Genomic DNA, 21483 nt, shown 5'->3' with positions numbered 1-21483 from the left:
GGGGGCGTTTAGTATTATATGTATAGAAAATGCCAGAGCCATTAATTCAATCAGCAAGACTTCAATTCTCTCTTTATGTTGCCACTGTGGAGTCAAGGCAAAGGAAAAACCTGTAACTCTTTTGAGGAATAGGTTTGGGGTGGGAGAGATCTTCTTTATCATGACAAAGTTGGAATGATTTCCATTCCATGGTTCTGTGCAGGGAAATAAGGGAAATGCAGAAATAACTTCAGTGGAGGCTGGTATGGTGATTAAACAGACAATTCAGGGAGACCACAATGTGCCTATTGAACACTGGGACAGACAGTGATTCTGATTTCTTGCAATATTTGATGTTTTTTCTTGAACTCGCAGCTCCTAGGGTCATGTGATGACATGAGTGTATCAGAGTTTAACTTTTATTTTTTAAAGTAAGCATCTAGCTTTCATGGCTATGAAGAAAAGCTTGAAAACATGAACCCTAAATGCTCAAAAGCCAGAAGGCAAATTAAAATGATCCCCAAATGAATATTTTTGAAAAATCTCATGATTTTTGAATCTTGGTGTTGGCAGTACTGCATACGGGACAAGGACTGACATTTTGAGACATGATTGCTATTAAAGTCCTGTGATCATGTCATGCTATAGTGATGACTGAAATAGACACTCCATTCTAAACTTCTGTTTTTATCTGCATAGAAACAACATTTCCTTTAACTTGAAACATGCCGCTGTGCTTGTTATCAACTCACAGTTGATTTTGTTTTTTAAATAGGTGAGGGAATGTGAGGAAGAAAACTTTTGAGTTTAGATTGTGGAAATATTTCATGCTTTAAAAGTGTGTTCAGATGCATTTTTTGTGATTGCATAACTCAGAAACCAGCTTTATTTTGGACTGTCAAATTTTACCTGTGCAATATGGAGCCCTCTTTGGAAAAAGTAGGGTTTTATAAGTCTGGGAATGTTTGAGTTATTTAGAAATCTTGTATTGCTTAAGGGCACAACATTCATTATTCATATTGAAGTAACTGTGCATCAAGACCCTGATTCGTCAGTCTTTCCCTCTTCAGGAAAGCACTTAAGCACGTGCATCAGTTTAGGCAAGTGCTGAAGTACTTTTGTGAATTGGGGCCCTGGATCTCTCTGTGATTTTGAATATGTAAGTACACATCTTGAAATAAACACGGCTGTCTTTATTGCAGTAGTTAGACATCATTTGACTGTCCAGTGACACATTCACAGGAGTGTATTATAGTTTTTCAAAGTGATATCTTAGCTGTGCATTATTGGGTGTACTTTTTGTTAACTTATTAAAAAAACAAATCAAGGAAATTCACTACTAAAGACTGCAGGAATGGAACACTACGATGGAGAATTTAAACACACACAAGTCAAGAATTTTCAGATTTAAAGTTCCCACAGCAACATTAAGGCAGCTATGATAAAGATACTTAAAGGATAAATTTAGTAATCCAGTATATTATATTACATACAGACAGCATGGTGAAGTTAATGATGCCGTAGGAACCCATTTTTTAATTTGACATTTAACCTCAAATTTGCAGTTGCTTTGGTGTTTCTTTACATTGTACATACGAAGTTGGAAGATGCCTTGTAGTTTGGAATGCTAGGGGATTAATTTTAGCCAGTTTCTTGCAGTAGGTCTAGGTCATCTCAATCTGGTGGTAGATCACCAACAGTGAAAGCTAAGAATCATGAGATACTATGATACTGGACTTTGACAGCTGCCAGGTAAGTGCATGGGGACATTAGCTGCTACAGTAATTCCCTACTGACCATCACTGCAATGCATAGACCTGGATGGTTATAGCTGAGGTGGCACTGCTCACAAAACAGTAAGTCACTACAAAGATGACTGGTGAGATGATTGCATAAAAATTGTAGAAAAAAGGTATGAAGAAGTAACATGTAGCATCATGAAAGAAATACACTGAAGTAAATTTGTACAGCAGCTGGGTTTTTTTCCATTGTAGAGCTCTGAGGATTTTCTTTTTCCTTTCTCTTTTTTGTGTGTTTTCTTAAGAAGGAGAACGTTCTTCCAGACTTTAGTTTCTTACTCTAATGATCCTTAATGCTGGGTTTGTGTTGTCATTAAATGAGTTAGTATTTTAATTAGACCCATAATGTGATTGATACCTGGAAGCTCCAGCTGAGAACTGCAAACTGGCATGCTGCTTCTTTGAACCATGGTCTTGGTGCAAAGTCATTACTTAGGCCATTAACAATGATCCTACCAGTGGACCTGCTAAAGGGAGAGTGGAAGAATAAACATTTCTCTTAGAGATTAAATGGTTAATATTTTTACAATCAGGCATATAAATTAGTGTCTTAGAGATACACATATTAATTAATGGAGGTACAGTTGCGTCTGCTGATGATGGATGTCAGGTTAAACTTCCATGATGACTTCTATGGTGACTGCCTGGAGACTAGCATTTCATCATTGTCTGAAGAAGAAAATATAACAGAAATGAGGAAAGCAGCTGGGGGTAATTAAGGTATCACAGATTCCCTTAAATAAAACCAGCTGGATTGGAGGGATGAGACCTAGATGAAATTCTGTCCTGAGGAGGAGGAAGGATGTCATCATATACACATACATCCCTAGTTTTAGTAAAGTAACAGAGCAGATTCTTTCAGGTATTTAAAGTGTTTTCTGACCGTCGACACGCTTGCACTCTTCCTGACATCACCTCTGCTGTCAGTAATTAAGGTTTAATCATGAACTTCATTCTTTTTAATCAGGTTCTTGTTTCAGAGCATTATTCTCAGTAATCACTTATTTCTTTTCAGCATCAGGAGAGTTTACACTGCTGTGACCAGGTGTAGAATCCGAGCTGATATTTCATTAAAATAAGAGCTCCCACTGAAGACCTTCAATGTTAGTCATTTCATCTATTTATTCACATAAAAGACTTAGGGTTGTCTACACAGGGATTCTGAACTGGTTCAGGTTGAGTTAATCTGCATCATGTGTATGCTACCATTTGAGAAGCAAGGCATCATAATGCATTAACTCGGCTCTTATTGCAAACGCTGGTGTCCTCTTGCAAAGTGGACTAAGTTTGCCGAGAATAGAATTGGTTTGTTCTGTTGTTCATGTGCATGCAACAGTCGCATATCACTTTTTGCATGCCTCCAATGGTACGTCCAATTCAATAAAACTTTATTTTTGATATATTACTGTTTGTTGTCCAATAATAAAAAGAGTGTGAAATTCATCCATTTGAACTCAACACTGCATTGAAGCCAGAAATCTCTTCCATAAAGATGAAATAATTAATGGAGTTTAAAAAAATTTCATAGGCAAGTCACACTTCCAACACCTATCGACTGTACCACACAGCTCACCATGATCCCAAACACCCCTTTCTTTAAAAATTCTGCATCCTGGTTTGGGGCACAAATGATAGACACATGAAAGATTGCTGCAGGAACCAGCTATAAGTGCATCTTTCCACAGAAACTCAGGGCACCCCCCTAAGGCATCTCCAAAAAGAGGGAGAGAGGAAGTGGCCAGCATAAGGGGTTGGCGATACACGGCAGCAGGGGTATGGTAAGAAGTATGGCAAGGAGGTAGATTGGGAGAGAGACAGCAGGGAGAGACAGCCCTGGGGTGCCAGGATGCGGATGAGAAGAAGGGATCAGAGGAGAGGTAGCAGAGTGAAGAGGTCTTGATGAGATGCAGAGAGGGCAGTTTTCACTTCTAGGTGACCCATTAGACTGTCAACCTTCCTTTGGGGATTAATATGTGAAGTACGAACTGCTGATATTTTGAGCAGCCAACTGCGGTGGTGGAAAAAGACAGGCAGGGAGGGAGTCTGTTGAATCTAAGCCTACACATGCTTTTTTAGTGTTAAATGTACAGTTTAATTACTTCCATACTTAAAAACTATAATTTAAAAAAGTTTTAAATCCAGGTGCTTGTGCGTTTAAAGTAAAAACGTATGCATGAAAGTAAGAATAATAATTTAGAGAATTACAGGCCAGGTGTGAAAGAGTTCAGCAGGTTAATCACCGATTTTACTAATAAAGATCTAGTAATTTCTGGGTCTAGAAAATGAATGCAGAACAATAATTTTAACTAATAATTATTCAGTATCTATGGTAATTTTAGTCTTCTCTGGGCATTAATTTCTCCAGCATGTGACAGATTTTTCCAACTATCTCTGAGGGGAAAAGAGCAAGAGATGTCCCTGGCACAATTGCTCTGATGATGAGGCATTAACATTGGGCATCTGGTCAGGAGGAATTGCCTGCTTTTCTGTGTTCTGTTTTTTCAGTTACTAAGCTGTAGTCAGTCCCTCTAGTGTGTGCAACTCTGATGTTCACAAGACCAAGATTAGGCAACATTTTCCAAAACACCTCAAGCTCAAAGTGACTGTGATGAATTCAGATCCTATGCTTGCATTAGTCTTTCTGTGAGAAATCAGACTTGCATAGGTGAGCATAGCATTTCCTTACACTGGTGAAGCAACTTGTTGCTTTGTTGTATTATGTCAGGCTAATCAGGGTTTAGTGTACCATGAGAGTTAACCTAGTGATGCCAGATGTTTATTGGTTTGTGTCCTATTTCTTTTTTATGTTTGCCATTATATTATGCTCCAGAAGGCAGAGCCTTATGATTCTGCAAAAGGAATTCATGTTTCCTATTTCTGTAATATGGTGAGTGTGTGTTTTAATTGTGTGGCTTTCATATTAATAAAAATGAAGAGTCAGTGGCTCGGGATATTGCTAGATGCAAAGTGCTGCCCAAGTTTCCCTTCCATGCAAACTTAACCAATGAACCTTAGTTTTGCCCTGTAGCATGCCTGTTAGTCTGAGCCTTTCTTAGGCACGCTGCCAATGGTACCAAATTATCACAAAAGCCACCGCATAATTTGACCCACAGACAAATATTCACTGTGCACCATCAAACTCCTTTTCATTCGTTGTGTAAACTCGCATTTGACCCTAGGGACCAAATTGTGCTTTGGCCTGATCACTGTGTAACTCCACTGACTTCACTAAGTTTTTGCTGTAAGTAAGGATAGAGGTTACCCACAGCTCTCTGCTAGTGCCCTTGCTCCCTCTCCTCCTGCACCTTAGCCTGCAAATTAGCAGAACACCTACAAGTCTGTTCTAGCATCCAGAGACAGTTGTTAAACTTGGCCCATGCCTGAGATGAATTCAGATTAGCAGTATAAAATAAGAAATGAGAGCTGGGAAGTCCATAGGGAGTACACACCACCGACTCTGCAGCTAGTTGTAGAATGCTACATTGCTATGAGAAGACACCTCTGGAGCTCTTGCTTTCAAGTCAAAGTGTCAAAGGAATTCCAGAAAAGCAGTTGCAAGGAATCAGATTGGCACACCTATAGGGTCCAGTACTGCATCTACAGAGCTTGGGCTCTGTGCCATATTGCCCACACACAGAACCACACACGTTCTATGGTTCTGCAGCCCTGGAATTCATCCATTGCCAGAGAATCTCAGCAGTCACTAAAAAAAATAACAGGTTTCAGAGTAGCAGCCATGTTAGTCTGTATTCGCAAAAAGAAAAGGAGTACTTGTGGCACCTTAGAGACTAACACATTTATTTGAGCATAAGCTTTCGTGAGCTACAGCTCACTTCATCGGAGTTCTTATGGCTGCGAAAGCAAGCTTGAAAAAATAAAGAGAGCATAGTCCGGTACAGCAATAGAACCTGCCTGAGTTTGCAGACAGCCTGAAAGTATGGACCTGAGAAGTATGGCTTCCACCATTCATTGCAGTCAAGGCCCTTGTGGATACTGCAGTTCCATGGTACTGTCCTAAAACAATCTCGATTTCATGTTATATTTACTTATTTAATAAAAGTCTCCTTGTGTTACAGCAAATATTTTGATCCAATTGTTTCCCTCGGGATACAACGTTTCTTGACATTTTATATTAGAATGAATTTTCAATTAATCTTAAACAGATGACAAGGATAATAACCAAATAATTTTGTTCCATTTCTCAGGCTTCTCTCTTAGTATTACTCAGCAGCTGAGACACAATTTGTCTTCCTTTCCTAAGTAACAGTTTTAGGCTGGTAAATATGAGACTGTCAAACCTGTCAGTGCACAGGGGGAAAATGCCTGATTTGGTCTGGAACCCTTAAGAAACAGTTCCTGCTTCACCTTGCTTTGGAAGAGAAGTAAGTTACTTCATCCTCCTGTGGAGCAGCTTAGTCTCCCCTATGTGCCCACTCAGCTACTCTAGCCAGTGAGTAGGGGGGACAGAACAGAGCTCCTACCACTTCCCTGTCCCTCTCTACCCCATTTCCCACCCATGTCCTTGCAGGGTGGAGTGTTGAGTGAGTAGCCCCCGTTATTCCCCACAGCTAGTCACAATCTGAACAGAGCCAAGTAGGGTAGCGTGGGGGTGGGGTGGGGATTTATTCTCTTTACTTTCCTGTGTGGTTCAGAAAAGGCTGTGACGGCTTAACCCATAGTCTGCAGTCCATCCTGGTGTTATCACTGCCCCCAGGAGCTAACAGTTAAAATGGAGAGTCTTTACAAAATGCAGTGGGAGACCCAGAGGACAATGCTAGCTCAGATAGATTTTTACAGGCAAACTATAGACGCTTGTGATTGCCTGCAGTATGGGGAGTAATGACCTCTAGCTACTGAGTTAAAGGACTCATGCTGCCCTTACGCATGCTAATATTAGAGACGTTACCCAGTCCATGTAGTTAAGTTTCATGATGGGGCATTCTGTTGTTTCAATAATATTTGTTATGCTCCCTTGTTTTTGTATTTTCTACTATTTATATTATAACTTTGTTGCTTTATTTATTTTTCCAGTCCCAATAAGAGGAAGAGAAGGATGTTCTAATACTAAACATGTATATTGCTGATTTAAATCTTCAAAGTACTGTACCAATATTTATGAATTAATCCTCTCAGATGTCCTGGTAGGAAGCGTCAATAAGTATTATCCTCATTTTACAGATGGGGAATCTCAACATACAGAGATTAAGTGCTTTGTTCAAGGTTATGCAGCAGATCAGTGGCATAGCTGGGACTAGCATTCGAATGTTCTCCTTTCTCGGTCCACTAGATTACACTGCCTCTCAAAATTGAGGTCAAAGTAGTAATGTTAATACTGAAAATGGTTCATCTTCTGAGGATGAACCAGATAGGAATGAAGATGATTCTAACATGATTTCTATATGCAGATGTGATACTTACCTATTCGTCGGCTTCTTCTAGCGGTGGTTACCTCCTCTGAATATGGCCAAAGAGATTAAAACTAATTCTCTTTCAGTTTCTTCTCCAGCAAAGGACAACTGTTGCCAGCCCAGTAAAAACAGGGAAAACAAATGTGGTGTTTTGCAAAAGCTTGCAGTGTGTACCAGTATTTGTCTATTGTTTCCACTCACAATGCAGTTTGAGTGATTGTACTAACATAGCCGCTGCTATTGTACATACTGGAGTCTTGTTCACTTTGGTAGTCTGTTCAGTGTCACTGACTGGAATTCCAGTGGTTTCTTGATCAGAATTAAGGTCAAATGGAATTCACAGCACTGAATCTTGTGTCTAATGCTCAGGCTCATAAACAAGAGATTCCTGTGAGTCAGAGCAAGAATCGGCTCCCTAGGAACAGGAAAGAAAGTGGGGGAAGGAAAGTTTTATAAATGATAAAGATCTTATCCCCCCCCCCCCTTCAAAAAAAATTATTTTTATGTTTTTCTTAACAACACAAGCTTCCCTCTGCCTGATAGCATTTAATGAGTTTTGTGCCTGTCAGGCACTAATGACAAAGCACAGCTTTGATAAATATTTGGGATTGATCTCGTTGGCAGTTTCTCACCATAGACAAGTGGCTTATGTGGAGATGATGGGTTTTTATTGTGACAGTTTTCCCCGCACACAGTTTCTGTTTTCTGTTTACAGCAGTTTTGTAACAGCAGAGCAGGTGTCACTGAGGTACACAGTGACAGAAATAGAGAGAAGCAGCCACAAGGCTCCACCATACTGTCAAGGAGATTGAGGTATTGACACTGTCCGCCCCCCACCCCCTGGAGCAGAGATGGTTTATTTTCTGAACCCCAAGAGGGGGTTTTAGCCTTATTTTAAATACATTTTTTGGAAGGAAAAAAATATGCTGCTTAGCTGAGGTCTTGTCATGCCAAGTTCCAGACCTCTGCATGTTTCTGTGGTTCTGAGAAGCCCATGGAAAGACTGATTATTGCTAACGCCATCACAGTCATTGTAGGTCTCTCAGGCAGGACCCCAGATGAGGCTTGTTCCCAGGACCCATGTTCCTTTAGAACCACGATTCTCAACCTGTGGGCTGAATGGTCATTCAGAAGGTTCTTTTTGGGTCACAAGACTACACCCCACACACCCTCCTAATCAGTGCTTTATATGCTCCATGGGGAGGAAAGGAGAGAACAAGGGGAGAGGGATCTTTTCATCCCCTCACAGAGTATCCGGAGGGGATGGTTAAGTTCTCCCTGTGTATGGATACTGACTGGTAGTTGGGGAAGTGGGTGGGGTGCCATGCCTTCCAGGAAACATTGGAGCTCAGCGGGAACTTGTGCAAAGGATTTTGAAGTGGGAGTTATGCGTGAAAAACAGGCAGAATTTGGGATGATGGGAGGGAAGGTTTAGGGCCCTGGTGTCCCTATGAGGAAATTGTTGTTTTAAGTACATGTAAAATGTGAAAGTGCCTTTTGCTGGTAGCAGGGAGCCCTGCCTGTCCAAGTACTAGGAGTGCCATGCTGCCACACTGATCTCTGCAATTTGTGCACTACAGGGAGGAGCAGAGCTATGCGAAGGAGGGGAGAAGTAGAAGATGGTGAGAGTTGCCCATGGTTTTCTGTTATACTTTGAGTCTAGAAATTCTCTTGCAGGGTCGGGCCACTGGGCATGAATTGTATATTAAAGACTCCTGAAACTAAGCAAGTACTGAGTTGTCCAGGTGTTGCAGTGACAGGGAAAATACTAATGACTGAATTGTGAATGTTCTGGATGAAATTTATTCTTCAGACAGCAGGTTAGCTCTTCTGATAAGAAAAAGGATGATTCATGCTACCTTTGTATTTTTGCTGCTGACCTGGTGGGCGGTTCAGCTTGCTGGGGAATCCGCAGGGAAACAGTCTCCTTTTTGCAAAAAGAAAAGGAGTACTTGTGGCACCTTAGAGACTAACCAATTTATTTGAGCAATTTATTAGCTCACGAAAGCTTATGCTCAAATAAATTGGTTAGTCTCTAAGGTGCCACAAGTACTCCTTTTCTTTTTGCAAATACAGACTAACACGACTGTTACTCTGAAACCAGTCTCCTTTTTGCAGATGCAAAACCTCAGCTGGCCATTTATTTGGGGCCTCGCTCTTTAAAGCTCACTGGGAAAACATAATTTTCCTTCTTTATTTTAAGATAATACATCTTATATTATTTTTAAACCTCCTGGTCATGGATTATATTAAGGACCCTGTGATGCCATTTTAACAGGAAGTGCTCATAAATCAAATTGACATTTATGTGCTGAGAAATAACAATCAAGTCTTCTTTAATGAAGCAGAAAAGTGTGCTTGAAAAGAAATCTGTTAAGATGGAGGGAGGGGAAACGTCCATCAAAGACAGTTTACAACTCAGAAAATGAAAGAAAAGTACAAAGGAAACAATAACAGAAACTCAGGACAGTGTAAAGTTGTAAGACAAAAGTCACTCTTGGCAGGGAAATGCAAGGATCTATAATATGCAAGTTTCATATGGAATGAATGGCTATTTTTAGCTCACCTATTCTTTTCCATGTGTAAGATATCACTAGTTTGTTTCTGTGTGGAAGCTCAAAATATAGTCTAGCCGCCCCAGGGGGTTTCACAGTCTGCATGATTTCTAAATAGAGAGGTTATATGGTGAACATATCCCCTCCCAATCACAGCATCCATGTGGCAACTACAGCAGTTGGCTATGTGAGAAAGTAATGTTAACAAAGTATATATGTATTTTTAACTGCCTTTAACACAATCTAGCATCCGGAAACAGAGCCAAGAGCATGGGACCAGCCAGCTCTCTGTGGATTGTGATTCACAGCTTGTGAATTGCTGGTCTAACATCTTGGACCAAAAGTTGATTCGTATCAAGGACAATGACAAACCAGGAAGAGCCTAAGTCTGACCTCACTCCCTTTTTTTGGAAGCTGTTTTCTAAGTCATGTTTTGTTTTCTTGTAATAATGAAACTTGTAACAGCTCCTGAATATTGTGGATTAAAGCTAGAGTATGGCTTAGAGAAGGTTCTTGTTTCAGTAACAAAGTCTAAAGCCTGTACTGCATGTGCACGCACAGAAGTAAATTGCAGTTCTACCTGAAAATCCCTCTGGTTAGGCAACTTCTGCAGCAGTTCTGGGTGAGCTCTCATACTGCAAGCACATGGTGCTGCAAAGAAAATTCAAACTCTGGGTGGGTCTTCCAGCTGTTCCCAAAGAAGCAGGATGTTTTCACACGATACATCATTTTTGCCTTTGGTCACTGTTCTAAGCAGGACCATAAGTGCTCTGCCTTCATGCACGTGTCTCATTATGCCCTTGTTCCGTCTAATAGTTGAAATAACTATGAACTGTTTGACTTGTCAAAGTCTCTATTACTGTGGCACTTCATTTTCATTGATGTCTTTTCCCAGGGTTCTCTGGATAATGAAAATACAGTTGCTTCCTCAAATGGTTTATCTGCTAAGTGTGGACTTAAGCATTCTCTGGAGACTGCTCTCCCTTTGTGCATTTTTAGCCTGTTAAGAATAAAGAACTACTGCATTGTGGTGGGGGTAGAGACCACCGGGCGCTACTTCCAAATTCTCCGACTTTGGACGCATGGTGTGCATGCATAACCCTCAGTGGAATCCAGTAGGGACCATCACTCGAAGAAGAGTCTCTAAGGTGCCACTAGTACTCCTTTTCTTTTTGAAGTACTAGAAAACGGTTAGTCGTTTTAAAGTGAACTTTTTTCTTAATAAACCTCTATTGCTAGTGACAGCTGGATGCATAAATTCCCCTGCATCAAGTTGAAAATATACCCATTAATAGTATAATTCCTGTCCTGACATTCATCACACACAACTTTTAGGGAGGTTGCAAATTGTCTTATGAACTCCTGGAATGGTACGAATTAGAGTCTGTTACGTGCTTTGCTGCAGCGTAGTATTAGCTAGAAAGTTTCCAGGTACATTTCTCACTTTAGGTTTAATTCTGTGAGCCACAGAAGAATCTTTTAAATGGCAGATAAGGCTATATTCAGTATCAAACTGTACAGTGGCTGTGATTCAAGTATCAAGATGTGATATTTATAACTGGTAAACGCCTGTGATTTGTTTTTCCCTGCAAAATTCTGCATAAGAAACTTCACCACAGTCTGGCTGGGGTATGTTTTTGAAAAGGACAGTTGCAGCTTATTGTCACTAAGTTGCCTCAGTACTAGTGATGTCTTATAGTTTGCTTATTGTATTTTGAATACTGCCTTGTTGCATAATGAAATGATTGCAGCCAGGTACATTGATGTGATAAACAATGGATTGGCTGGATGAAGATCAAATTAATTCAAATAGAAACCATTGACAGGGATTTTTAAACAAAAGCACTTAATTTGCCTCAGTTTTGTTTGTATTTGGTTAACATCTCATGTCACTTACCTGACCACAGCTTGTTCGCTTGGATCAGGGGTGGCCAACCTGTGGCTCCGGAGCCATATGCAGCTCTTCAGAAGTTAATATGCGGTTCCTTGTATAGGCACCGCTGACTCCGGGGCTGGAGCTACAGGCGCCAACTTTCCAGTCTGCCAGGGGGTGCTCACTGCTCAATCCCTGGCTCTGCCACAGGCCCTGCCCACGCTCCACCCCTTCCCGTCCCCTCCCCTGAGCCTGCCGTGCCCTCACTCCTCCCCTTCAGAGCCTCCTGCATGCCACGAAATAGCTGATTGGGAGGTGCGAGGAAGGAGGGGAGTACCCTGATCAGTGGGGGTGCCAGGGGGTGGGAGGCGCTGGGAGCGGGGCAGGGGAGCTGATGGGGGGCTGCTGACATATTACTGTGGCTCTTTGGCAACATATATTGATAAATTCTAGCTCCTTCTCAGGCTCAGGTTGGCCATTTCTGGCTTGGATAATCTCTGTGGCTTGTGCTATTGCTTAAGGTCGATGAAGAATATAGCCCTGATCCTCTTATCCAGATGAGCTGGGCCTCCGCTAACTCAGGGTGCAGGAGGTGTCAAAGATCAGTTTACATTACTGTGAGTTACACCTGGCAAGGGACATAAAAGGCAATAAGAAGAGGTTCTTTACATACATTAGAAGCAGGAGAAAGATGAAGGGAAGTGTAAGTCCTTTACTTAGCAGGGAAAAAGAACTAATAACTGATGACCTCACGACAGCTGAGGTGCTTAATGCCCGTTTTGCTTCAGTCTTCACTAAAAAGGTTAATGATGACCAGATGCTCAACACAGTTAATATTGACAACAAGGGAAGGAATACAAGCCAAAATAGGGAAAGAACAGGTTAAAGAATAGTAATGGGCCTAATCTGCAGCAAGGGACATTTAGGTTAGATATTTAAAAAAAACTTTCTAACTCTAAGGCTCTGGAACAGGCTTCCAAGGGAGGCTGTGGAATCTCGATCATCAGAGGTGTTTGAGAACAGGTTGGACAAAAACCTGTCAGGGCTGGTCTACTTGGCCCTGCAACAGCACTGCGGGCTGGACTTGATGACTTCTCATGGTCCCTTCCAGCCCTACATTTCTATGATTACTTTTGTGTTTCACCAGGCCTGGGGCCAGCTTAGCTGTTGGCAAAATTTAGAGCAGCTTCCTGGGCCCTCTAAGAAGAATTAAGGCAACTGGGGATGGATGGAGCATAGATGTTCCAGCTGTGCCCTCTACTGCCAAGAGCAGAAGGAGGGAGGCTGTGCCAGCTGTCCATCACCCAAGGATTCTCAGCTGGCTGAGAACCAACCTTATGGCTCTTTTGTTGCCAGAACAGCACAAAGAGCCAGTTCCCTTGCTTGCACCTTCTGCTACTCTGCTTCTTGGGGATTCCACACACACCCTGCAGCTTCCATCCCTGCCCTTCAGCTGCTTCCTCAGGAGGTCATCTAGTCCAACCCCCTGCTCAAAGCAGGACCAATCCCCAATTTTTGCCCCAGATCCCTAAATGGCCCCCTCAAGGATTGAACTCACAACCCGGGGTTTAGCAGGCCAATGCTCAAACCACTGAGCTATCCCTCCCCCCCATAGGGTTTCTGCCATTTCCTGCACTATCTGCAGCCTCTCTGCCCTCAAACATCCCCACTCCCTCTTCCACACCCTTAAAAACCCCTTAACGCACCTGATAAATTACATTGTACCTAGTTAATGTTCATAGAATCATAGAACTGGAAGGGACCTCGAGAGGTCATCTAGTCCAGTCCCCTGAACTCATGGCAGGACTAAGTATTATTAATGTAAAAGCTATTTGTTCTAGAGGTATCTGAAATTTATTTGTACCAAAATTGCTTCCCAGGCGAGGCAAAAGGACAGACTCCCTTTCCCCGGTGCAGGAATTGTGAATTCTTCAGCAACTCAGCACCTACAAGTATCTTCTTCCTTCTGTGTTTAATAGGGTTTTGATGCACAGTAGCAATAAAAGTCATTTTACAGAAAAGCTGGAATTAAAGAGTTAAATTTGTAAAAGAAGAAAATTAAAATCACATCCTGGATAGTTCAAAGAATCAACTTTAGTTAACTGGCTTAAACAATTAATTGAAACATCACTACCTTGATTTGCTCCTTATCTTTTTAATCAGAGTTTGAACAAAAATGCTTGAAAGTCAGTTTAAATGAACAATGGCAAAGCTAGTGAGCACAAATGACTTATTTAGAGAACCAGGTACATGGATGGAGCATAAAGAGAAAACCTAGATTAAATAAATAAATACACTCAGGGCAAACAAGCTTTGAATTAAGTCCTTGAGAAGATGCCAGCATGTTCATTTTGATGCTCAAAGGATAGTAATACATTGCTATTATGTGTAGTGCCTTTCATTCAGAAGAACAGGACACCAATGGTCATTACAAACTGTGCATGTAAATTAATATACTATATATAGCTTTACCCACCACTGACATGCAGCCACAGGCAGGGCAGAATGCAGCATATGATTTTGCGATGCTATTCAGCGTTTAGGAACAGAGGTAACCAAATAAATGATTTCGGTTCGGTGGCCAAAACAGCGAATCTGGAAACAAATTCTGCTTGTTTCAAGCCTGAACTGATTTTTTGGGGGCAAGTGGGGGTGTTTCTTGCTGAAACAAAAAACCAAAAAATGTTGTTTAGGTCAAATGAAACATTTCAGAAATGTCAGTTTGAAACAATGTTGAAATTGTTCATTTTGATATTTCCAATATTTTTATTTTTATTTTTTTGTTAACTCTATTCACATTTGACCCAAATTCACAAATAGGTTTGGTGCGCCAAAAAATGCATTTTTCAGCAAAATTACTATTTGCTGAAATGTTTTTGTGTAGCTCTTAGAACAGGTTCCCTATGTAAATTTGAACGGCAACTGAATCCACAGGGGCAAGATTTGCTGTCAGCCTCAACAGAGCAAACAGCAGGGATTAGTTTGTGAACCAAGGCTGCAGGACTTGTCGTCTTACTGAGTTCTGATTAATGAATGCTACTTAGAGCATCTAAATGCACTTCCTACATCAGCAGTGAAAAAGCTTTTGGATCTTTTTAGTTAGCATTTCTTCTCTCTCCCCCCATAATTAGCTGTTTGTGCCCAGTTCTGGAGTACAGTTTGCATAATTGGAGCAATTTACCTCCGTGTGGTGCAAACTGCGGTAGTAAAACAGTAAGGCAGCCAAATGACTCCAGTGGCTTAGTGGTGGGCATCTCATAGATAAATATATTGCATGCAAGAGTCAGATTCTTAGTGTGGGAGTTCCCTAAGATGAATTTATAACAAATCTCAGACTACTGTGATCAGTGGAAAAATTGCCTGAGTAGGAAAACATGGGATTCAGATAGGACAGCCATGCAAAGAAAAATACTACAGTCTGTCAACATGCTGCTTCAGTCTGAGTTAGGACTGGTCTGCACTACATTGGTAAATTGATCTAACTTACGCAACTTCAGTTACGTGAATAACATAACTGAAGTCGACATAGTTAGATCCACTTACTGCAGTGGCTACATCTCCCGTCGACTTCCCTTACGCGTCTCGGAAAGGTGGAGTACACAAATCGATGGGAGAGTGCTCTCCCATCGATTTAGCGTGTCTTTAGTGTGGATTCAATTGCTGCATCGGTTGCAGCAGTGTCGATCTATTGGTAAGTGTAGACGTGTCTTTAGTTACTTAACTCGTTAAATAAATAAATTCTTATGTTGTTCATGGGCAATTTGGAGCAGTGAAAGATTGTGCAAGTGTTAGTGTTCCCTTCTTCTTGATGCTTCATTTTGAGCATTTTGCCTTAAATGTTATCTAGTTATTTTGATAGCACTCTAAGTCTGTAGGCAGGTCATTCGTCTGATTTTAAACTGGACAGTCCTCTTTTTGTGGGGTTTGTCCTCCAACCAGTACTGAGACAAAAACGGACATGCCACTTTGAAAAGTGTGCCTCTCTGCCCCTCAGTGTGGGAGGTCATGTGGGCAGGCCAGCACACTCTTCAAAATGGTGATCTGTATGCAGTGTGACCTCATACGCATCCTACGTGCGAGGTCACAGCAGTGGGGGTGAGCCCATGCCATTCCTGGAAGTACCAGAATGTCTGGTATTCTGGGAATGCATGAATGGCCATACTAAGTCTATGGCACTTTAAAAAACACGCTGAAACCCTCTGGAATGCTCCTACTGGAAAAGTCATAGGTGGTAAAGCACTTAATTACAGGACTAGAGCCATTTGGTAGTCATGAAGCAACTGCCAAACCCATTCATTTGTGGAATTGCTCTCTTTCTAAGGAAAGAGCAATTGGAACTGCATTGTGATATAGAACTTTCTGATCTATCTGAAAAATGAATGTCCTGACAGTGCACAAAGAGATTGCAAATACCTGAACAATGGCCTGTGCCCTTTCACAGCTGCTTATAAAATCCACTCTGGCTTTTTCCAGGTTGGAAAATTACCTTGTGAGATGGATTTGTGGTGATTGATAGTGAGAAATTTTGGTAAGTTACTGGCTTTTTTAAGAGCCTCTGTTTCAAGCCAGTGATAGCATTTGAGAACCTGGATAATGAGCAGTGAGAAAAAGAATCAAGCTAAAAACTTCTGCTTTTCACTGTCTTTTATAGTTATGGGACTTTAGTCCTTGTAAAAACACCCAACAAATTAGAGCTAGGTTCTTGCAATTAGGTGCAGCCCATAGTGGGAAATATGGAGCCACCTGCCCTAGTGGAGCAATGAGAGATAAACTGCCTCAGGGAGGCAGTTACTTACCCCATTTTGTGGAGTGCAGCTTTTACTTATCCCCACCATGTGTAGCAGGTCAATTCTGCTGGCCTGTGCTTGAGGGATGGAGCCATGACACACACACACTATCCCCTTTAGGGTACCATGTGGAACAATCCCAGTTTGCCCCAAAGATGCCGACACTGTAATACTGTCTGGCCCTGATAAGCCAAGCAGTTTTCCAAAGGGGGTTGCTCATGCTTTTCCCCCTTCCTCCCCATGGACTCTTGTAAGGGCCATACTAAATCATGTTCATAGTGAGGTATGAAACTCTGGATCTGTTTTTACGGGGAGAAAAGGGTGATGTCCTCTGCAACCTGTACATAGTCCTGAGGCTACCCCACCCATGAGACATGTCAGTGGATGGGACTCTGGCGTGAGTCAGTCCATGCTGTTCCTAAGTTATCTAGAGGGTTTTCAGTTGAGTGGGGAAATAATTTTTTTTTCTTTCTTTGGAGGACTTTTTGCTACCTTTGCAGCACTCCCTGCTCCTTTGGTCCATAGAATTAGAGACCAGCGTGAAAAATCAAACCCAAGTCCCATTCCTGGCAGTTCAGTACACAAGTGCTATATCTTTATCAGGGCAAATTAGAAGGGGATTCATACTTTCCCTGGTCTCTACCCACTCTTTATCAAGCTCTAAGGACCAGCTGAACCCTATGTCTTCATCATTTTAGCACAAAGGATTGATGCACCTTTTAATCAGCTTTAGTAAGCTGTCTCAGTGTAGCCCACAGTTGTAATATCATTTGTCTTCCTGGTGATAAAGTCCTGAGTTTTCAGTTAGCTAGAGAGCAGTTAAGCCTAAAGAAATAGCAGATGGGCCAAGACATAGCAACACCACACAGAGAGCCATTAGTCAATGGTGTGGAATAGGCCCTCTCACCAATCTTCTACTTTTGTCTCTTACAGGCCGGGTTTCCTTTTTCACCTCTGGGTCGGAGAACCTTCATCGAGTGGAAAAGGTTCGCTGGGGCACTCGTTATGCCATTACCATCTCCTTCACTTGCAATCCTGACCACGGCATTGGGGATCCAGTCTTAACGTAATCTGTCCTGGGAGAGAACGTGAGGTCGAGTGGAATGATAGAAGAAGCCCTGTGAGGGGAGAAAATGGAGATAATTTCCTGTGTAAATTCCCAATCAATTAAAATTTCCCTACCCTGTATTTAATATAATGTAACATCATTTTCACCCATCTTCCTCCATAAGTGTTGCAAACAGTGCCTTAAGGACCATATTTAATTCAACATTCTGTTAAAAGGGGTTGGTTTTTTTATTCATCCAATTGAGAAAACAAGTCCTTTTTGATTTTAGGTTACTTCACTTTGAGAAATGCAGAGAATATATTGAACCAAGTTCTGCTGGGCCCTATGCCATTGTTAGCTGGTGTAACAGACCAGAATTTGGCCCTTTAAATCTTGTCATCTCCATCTGGTCACAACACCTAAGATAGAACAAGAAGGACATTATCCTCATGTTGTCCAGACTTTGTTCTTCCTGCAACAGATTCTCTTAGTCATGGGCATTATTTGCAAATACACATGTGGTTTTGTCTACTGGAACTTACTTGAACTGTTCTTTAAATTACTACAGATATTTAAAGCTAAACACGGGGGGCAGGGAAGGGGGAAGACATGGTCTCACCTCACCTAATGCAGGTAAGGAGTGTTTAGTATCAAGTAAAATTAGGAAACTAAATTGTCTGGTGAGTCAATAGTCTAGGGCTTTAGGAGAACAATCTCAGTAGTGCAACAGGGATGGCTAAAATGCTAACAGGATGTGTCCTATTGGTCTGGGCTCTGCTCAGGAAGGAGCATTTGATGTGCTTGGCCCTGGGTTGTTTTTTGTTTTTTTCAGCTGCATCTCCATAGTGAACATGAAAGTAGTTGCACTCAGCTGTTTGTGTGAATTGTTTTGTTTGAGCTTTTTAATGGTTAATTCTTTAAATATAATTAAAGGAAATTTCAAAATGAAAAATAGTTTTCAAATTTAAAAAATCTAAACATTTTGGAAGTCTAAACCAAACATTTTGATTTTTTTTTCAGATTTTTATTTTTTAGGATATTCCACCCAAGACCATTCTGTGAAATTAATAAATTCATAAAATGTTTTTCAACCCTAAAGCTGCATTTTTCACTGAAAAAGTTTGTCTAAAAGTTTTGTTCAGCTCTATTTTTATTGGGTTTAATTGGCAATAAAGCACTTCAGGCATTTGATATTTGGTTGAAGGGCGCTCTGATTTTGTTGTCATGCTTCACAACACTCAACTGCAGTCATGGAACAGCTCTTAACTTTCTGGCTCAAATAATGAACCAAGTTGTTCAGAAGTTTCTGAACAATTTGCTTTGGCCTAGTGTGAAGATTTGCCCTTAACCATGGATGCTCATTTATGGTACATTTACTGGAATAATGTATTTCAAGGACTTCAGAAAATAGTGGGTTGTGCCATAAATATAGAACTAGTAACAAAACAAATGACTAATCTTGTCAATTATCTTGCTTTATTGTGGTAACTAAGGGATTTTCAGATTAGCATTTTGATAATTTAATTGTAGGAGAAACAAGAAGTTTCCTTAGATACTGAGTTCTGATGCAAGTCTTCTATTGACAGTATAGAGTGAATTTGTGTCACTTCTGTAGAAGTCTGTTGCAGCTTACAAGAAACTGCTTTGTGACTGCCTGCATTTCACATGCTTTTGTCCCCTTTTTTCTTTTTAATTGACTTATGACATTGGAAATGTTTAAATATTGGAGGATTCCACTGCAGCTCAGTATAAAAAGGGGCTCTTCTCATTGGTTCCATTGGTAGAGATATCAGTTGACGTGCCTGCAAGGCAAATCTGCAATGAGTTTTTCAGCTATGAGCACACCAAGAAAGACCGACTCTTTCCATGTGAAAGAGGAAAACTTGTCATAGTGGCTGGATCTAAAGAAATAAAAATATTAAAGTTAGTTGGATAGCATGTCTAAAGGCAAGATTGAAAACCTGTTGATGTCTGTAGAAGGCTCCTAATGACTTCAGGGACCTTTAGATCAGGCCTTAATTGTACACTTATGCAAGAACAGGATGAACAGCAGCAGATTCCTTGGGTTAGTTTTGTTATTAAAGCTATCATGTCATTTAAACTCAATTCTTCAGTTTTTTTAGTGAGTTACAAAAGAATCTTCACTGCAATTTGCCCCTTTAAAGTGTTTATTGGTTATTTCTATGTTTCACACAGGCTGAATTGTGTTGAAAATAGCACATCTTTCAGAACCACCTTCTAAAACGCACTTGTTTTAATGCACCAGAGATTATTGTTATATAGTTGCAGGGGAGGAATCATTCAGGTTTTTCATACTTCAAAGACTGCCTACAGGACACTTTGCATCTTCTTCATACTGTGAATTCTGACTGACATTAAAACGTATCTAAGAACAAGTTTGTGTGTGTGTTTACATTTATAGTGAGATTTCCACCTTAATACTGATGTTCTCAGCAAGATGGTAATCAAGTCTGTCAATTACCATTGCCACAGTCTACTTACGTGCTGTAGTTTGAAAGGGGATCAATATATTTTAAAAAGAAGAAAGTGGCATAGTAACTCAGACATCTCTTTTAGAGTCCCAGTGCCAATCAAGATTTTTATACTGAAGCTCTTGCATTTGTCTACTAAAAGTAATATTCATAGAGAAGAAATTAGAATTGGAAATGCAGTTTAAACTAGAAGATTCTGATTACTGCCTCTAGCTACAAAAAATAAAAGAATAATCAGGGAAAGGTGTCAATTTATAGACCCATAAACTGTAAGCCCAGAAGGGACCATCATGATCATCTAGTCTGACCTCCTGCACATCACAGGCCACAGAACCTCACCCCACTTCTGTAATAGACCCCTAACCTCTGGCTGAGTTACCGACATCCTCAAATCATGAGTTAAAGATTCCAACATTTGCTCTTGTTCAAACTAGAAAGCAACCCATGCCCTGTGCTGTAGAGGAAGGCCAAAAAACTCCAGGGTCTCTGCCACTCTGACCTGGGGGGGGGGGGGGGGGGGGATTTCTTCCTGACCTCAAATAAGGCAATCAGTTAGACCCTGAGCATCTCCGTGAGACCTACCAGCCAGACATCAGGGAAAGAATTCACTGAGCCCTGCCCAATCTAGTGCTCCATCTCCAGTCATTGGTGATATTTGCTACTAGGAGTCGCAGAACTAACTACATGTGGAGCTCAGATTTCTCAGGCAGTATTGGCATTAGTACTTAAACATACTGTAGCTTAATGTGTCTCTGATCCTTCTTTGTTAATACTTTTCAGTATCTGAGTTTCTTTCCCCAATAACTTTGCCTTTTTCCAAGAGATAAAAATGACTTTGTTTTCATTGGAGCTAAAATTATGGTGCCATATTTGCGGTCACCCACAAACACAGTTATTCTTAAATACCTAATTATGTGATCTTTTAAAAAGCGTGGGTTGGGAAGACTTCTCTCAACATTCCCATTCTTCCTTTCCTCTCGCAGACTCTGGGAATAGCACTGGAAATGGTTGCTGGAAATTAGGATCTAACTGAGGCACTACTAAGGTTTGTCTGGTGCTCAAACAGAGATAGAATTGTGAGTGCATCTAAATTACATTTATTTATACCCAGCTATCAAAACTCTTTAGAAAGCTTTAGAGCAAATAGCCATTACATTTTCTAAACAAAATGACCATTTAATAAAATATCTTGTATATTTACTGCTTTCATCCAGAGAGATGAGTGATTTGCTCTATGAACAACAGATACATCTGACAGCTGCTGCTCATTGTAGCCTGATTCAGAGTCAGGCTCATCTGTGCTTGCTGAAGCTAATTATCTGAAAATAATGACAACAGGGAGGAAATCCAGCTAATTGATTCACATCATGGGAATGGTATGGGATCTCCAGGTAAGTGCCTATATGCTTTTGCCAAATAGCTATGAACACTTTTATAAATTGCCTTATCTTCCATTTCCTAAACTCTCCTATTGAGCTGACGACTAATTCCCCTGTCTTTCCACTTGGTGTTAAACCTGTAACAAGACACCCAGAACTGTAA

The 21483-nt window shown here is 40.9% G+C and overlaps 2 protein-coding genes across 3 annotated transcripts in view; one reads left to right on the top strand and one right to left on the bottom strand.

The window, feature by feature from the left end:
- Nucleotides 1-19838, top strand: part of OGFOD3 (2-oxoglutarate and iron dependent oxygenase domain containing 3) — a 92106-nt gene extending 72268 nt beyond the window's left edge. Inside the window, exons 9-10 of one of the 2 annotated variants that reach the window (XM_074972007.1) lie at nucleotides 16088-16142; nucleotides 17335-17438. In XM_074972007.1, the coding sequence (XP_074828108.1) occupies nucleotides 16088-16107 (20 nt within the window). In that variant the 3' untranslated portion in view covers nucleotides 16108-16142; nucleotides 17335-17438. Of the gene's footprint in view, nucleotides 1-16087; nucleotides 16143-17334 lie in introns of both variants that reach the window. The other variant, XM_074972006.1, reaches the window with a different exon arrangement.
- The window catches only part of LOC141998967 (urotensin-2 receptor-like), a 39086-nt gene continuing 31373 nt past the window's right edge, over nucleotides 13771-21483 (bottom strand). Inside the window, exon 2 of the mRNA XM_074972004.1 lies at nucleotides 13771-17519. The gene's annotated coding sequence lies outside the window, so the exon portion shown is untranslated. The remainder of the gene's footprint in view (nucleotides 17520-21483) is intronic.

Source organism: Natator depressus, chromosome 14, assembly GCF_965152275.1.
Source record: "Natator depressus isolate rNatDep1 chromosome 14, rNatDep2.hap1, whole genome shotgun sequence".
In the NCBI taxonomy this organism is placed as follows: domain Eukaryota; kingdom Metazoa; phylum Chordata; order Testudines; family Cheloniidae; genus Natator; species Natator depressus.
The sequence above is the reverse complement of the archived record's forward strand: the minus strand, read 5'-3'. Positions and strand labels throughout refer to the sequence as shown.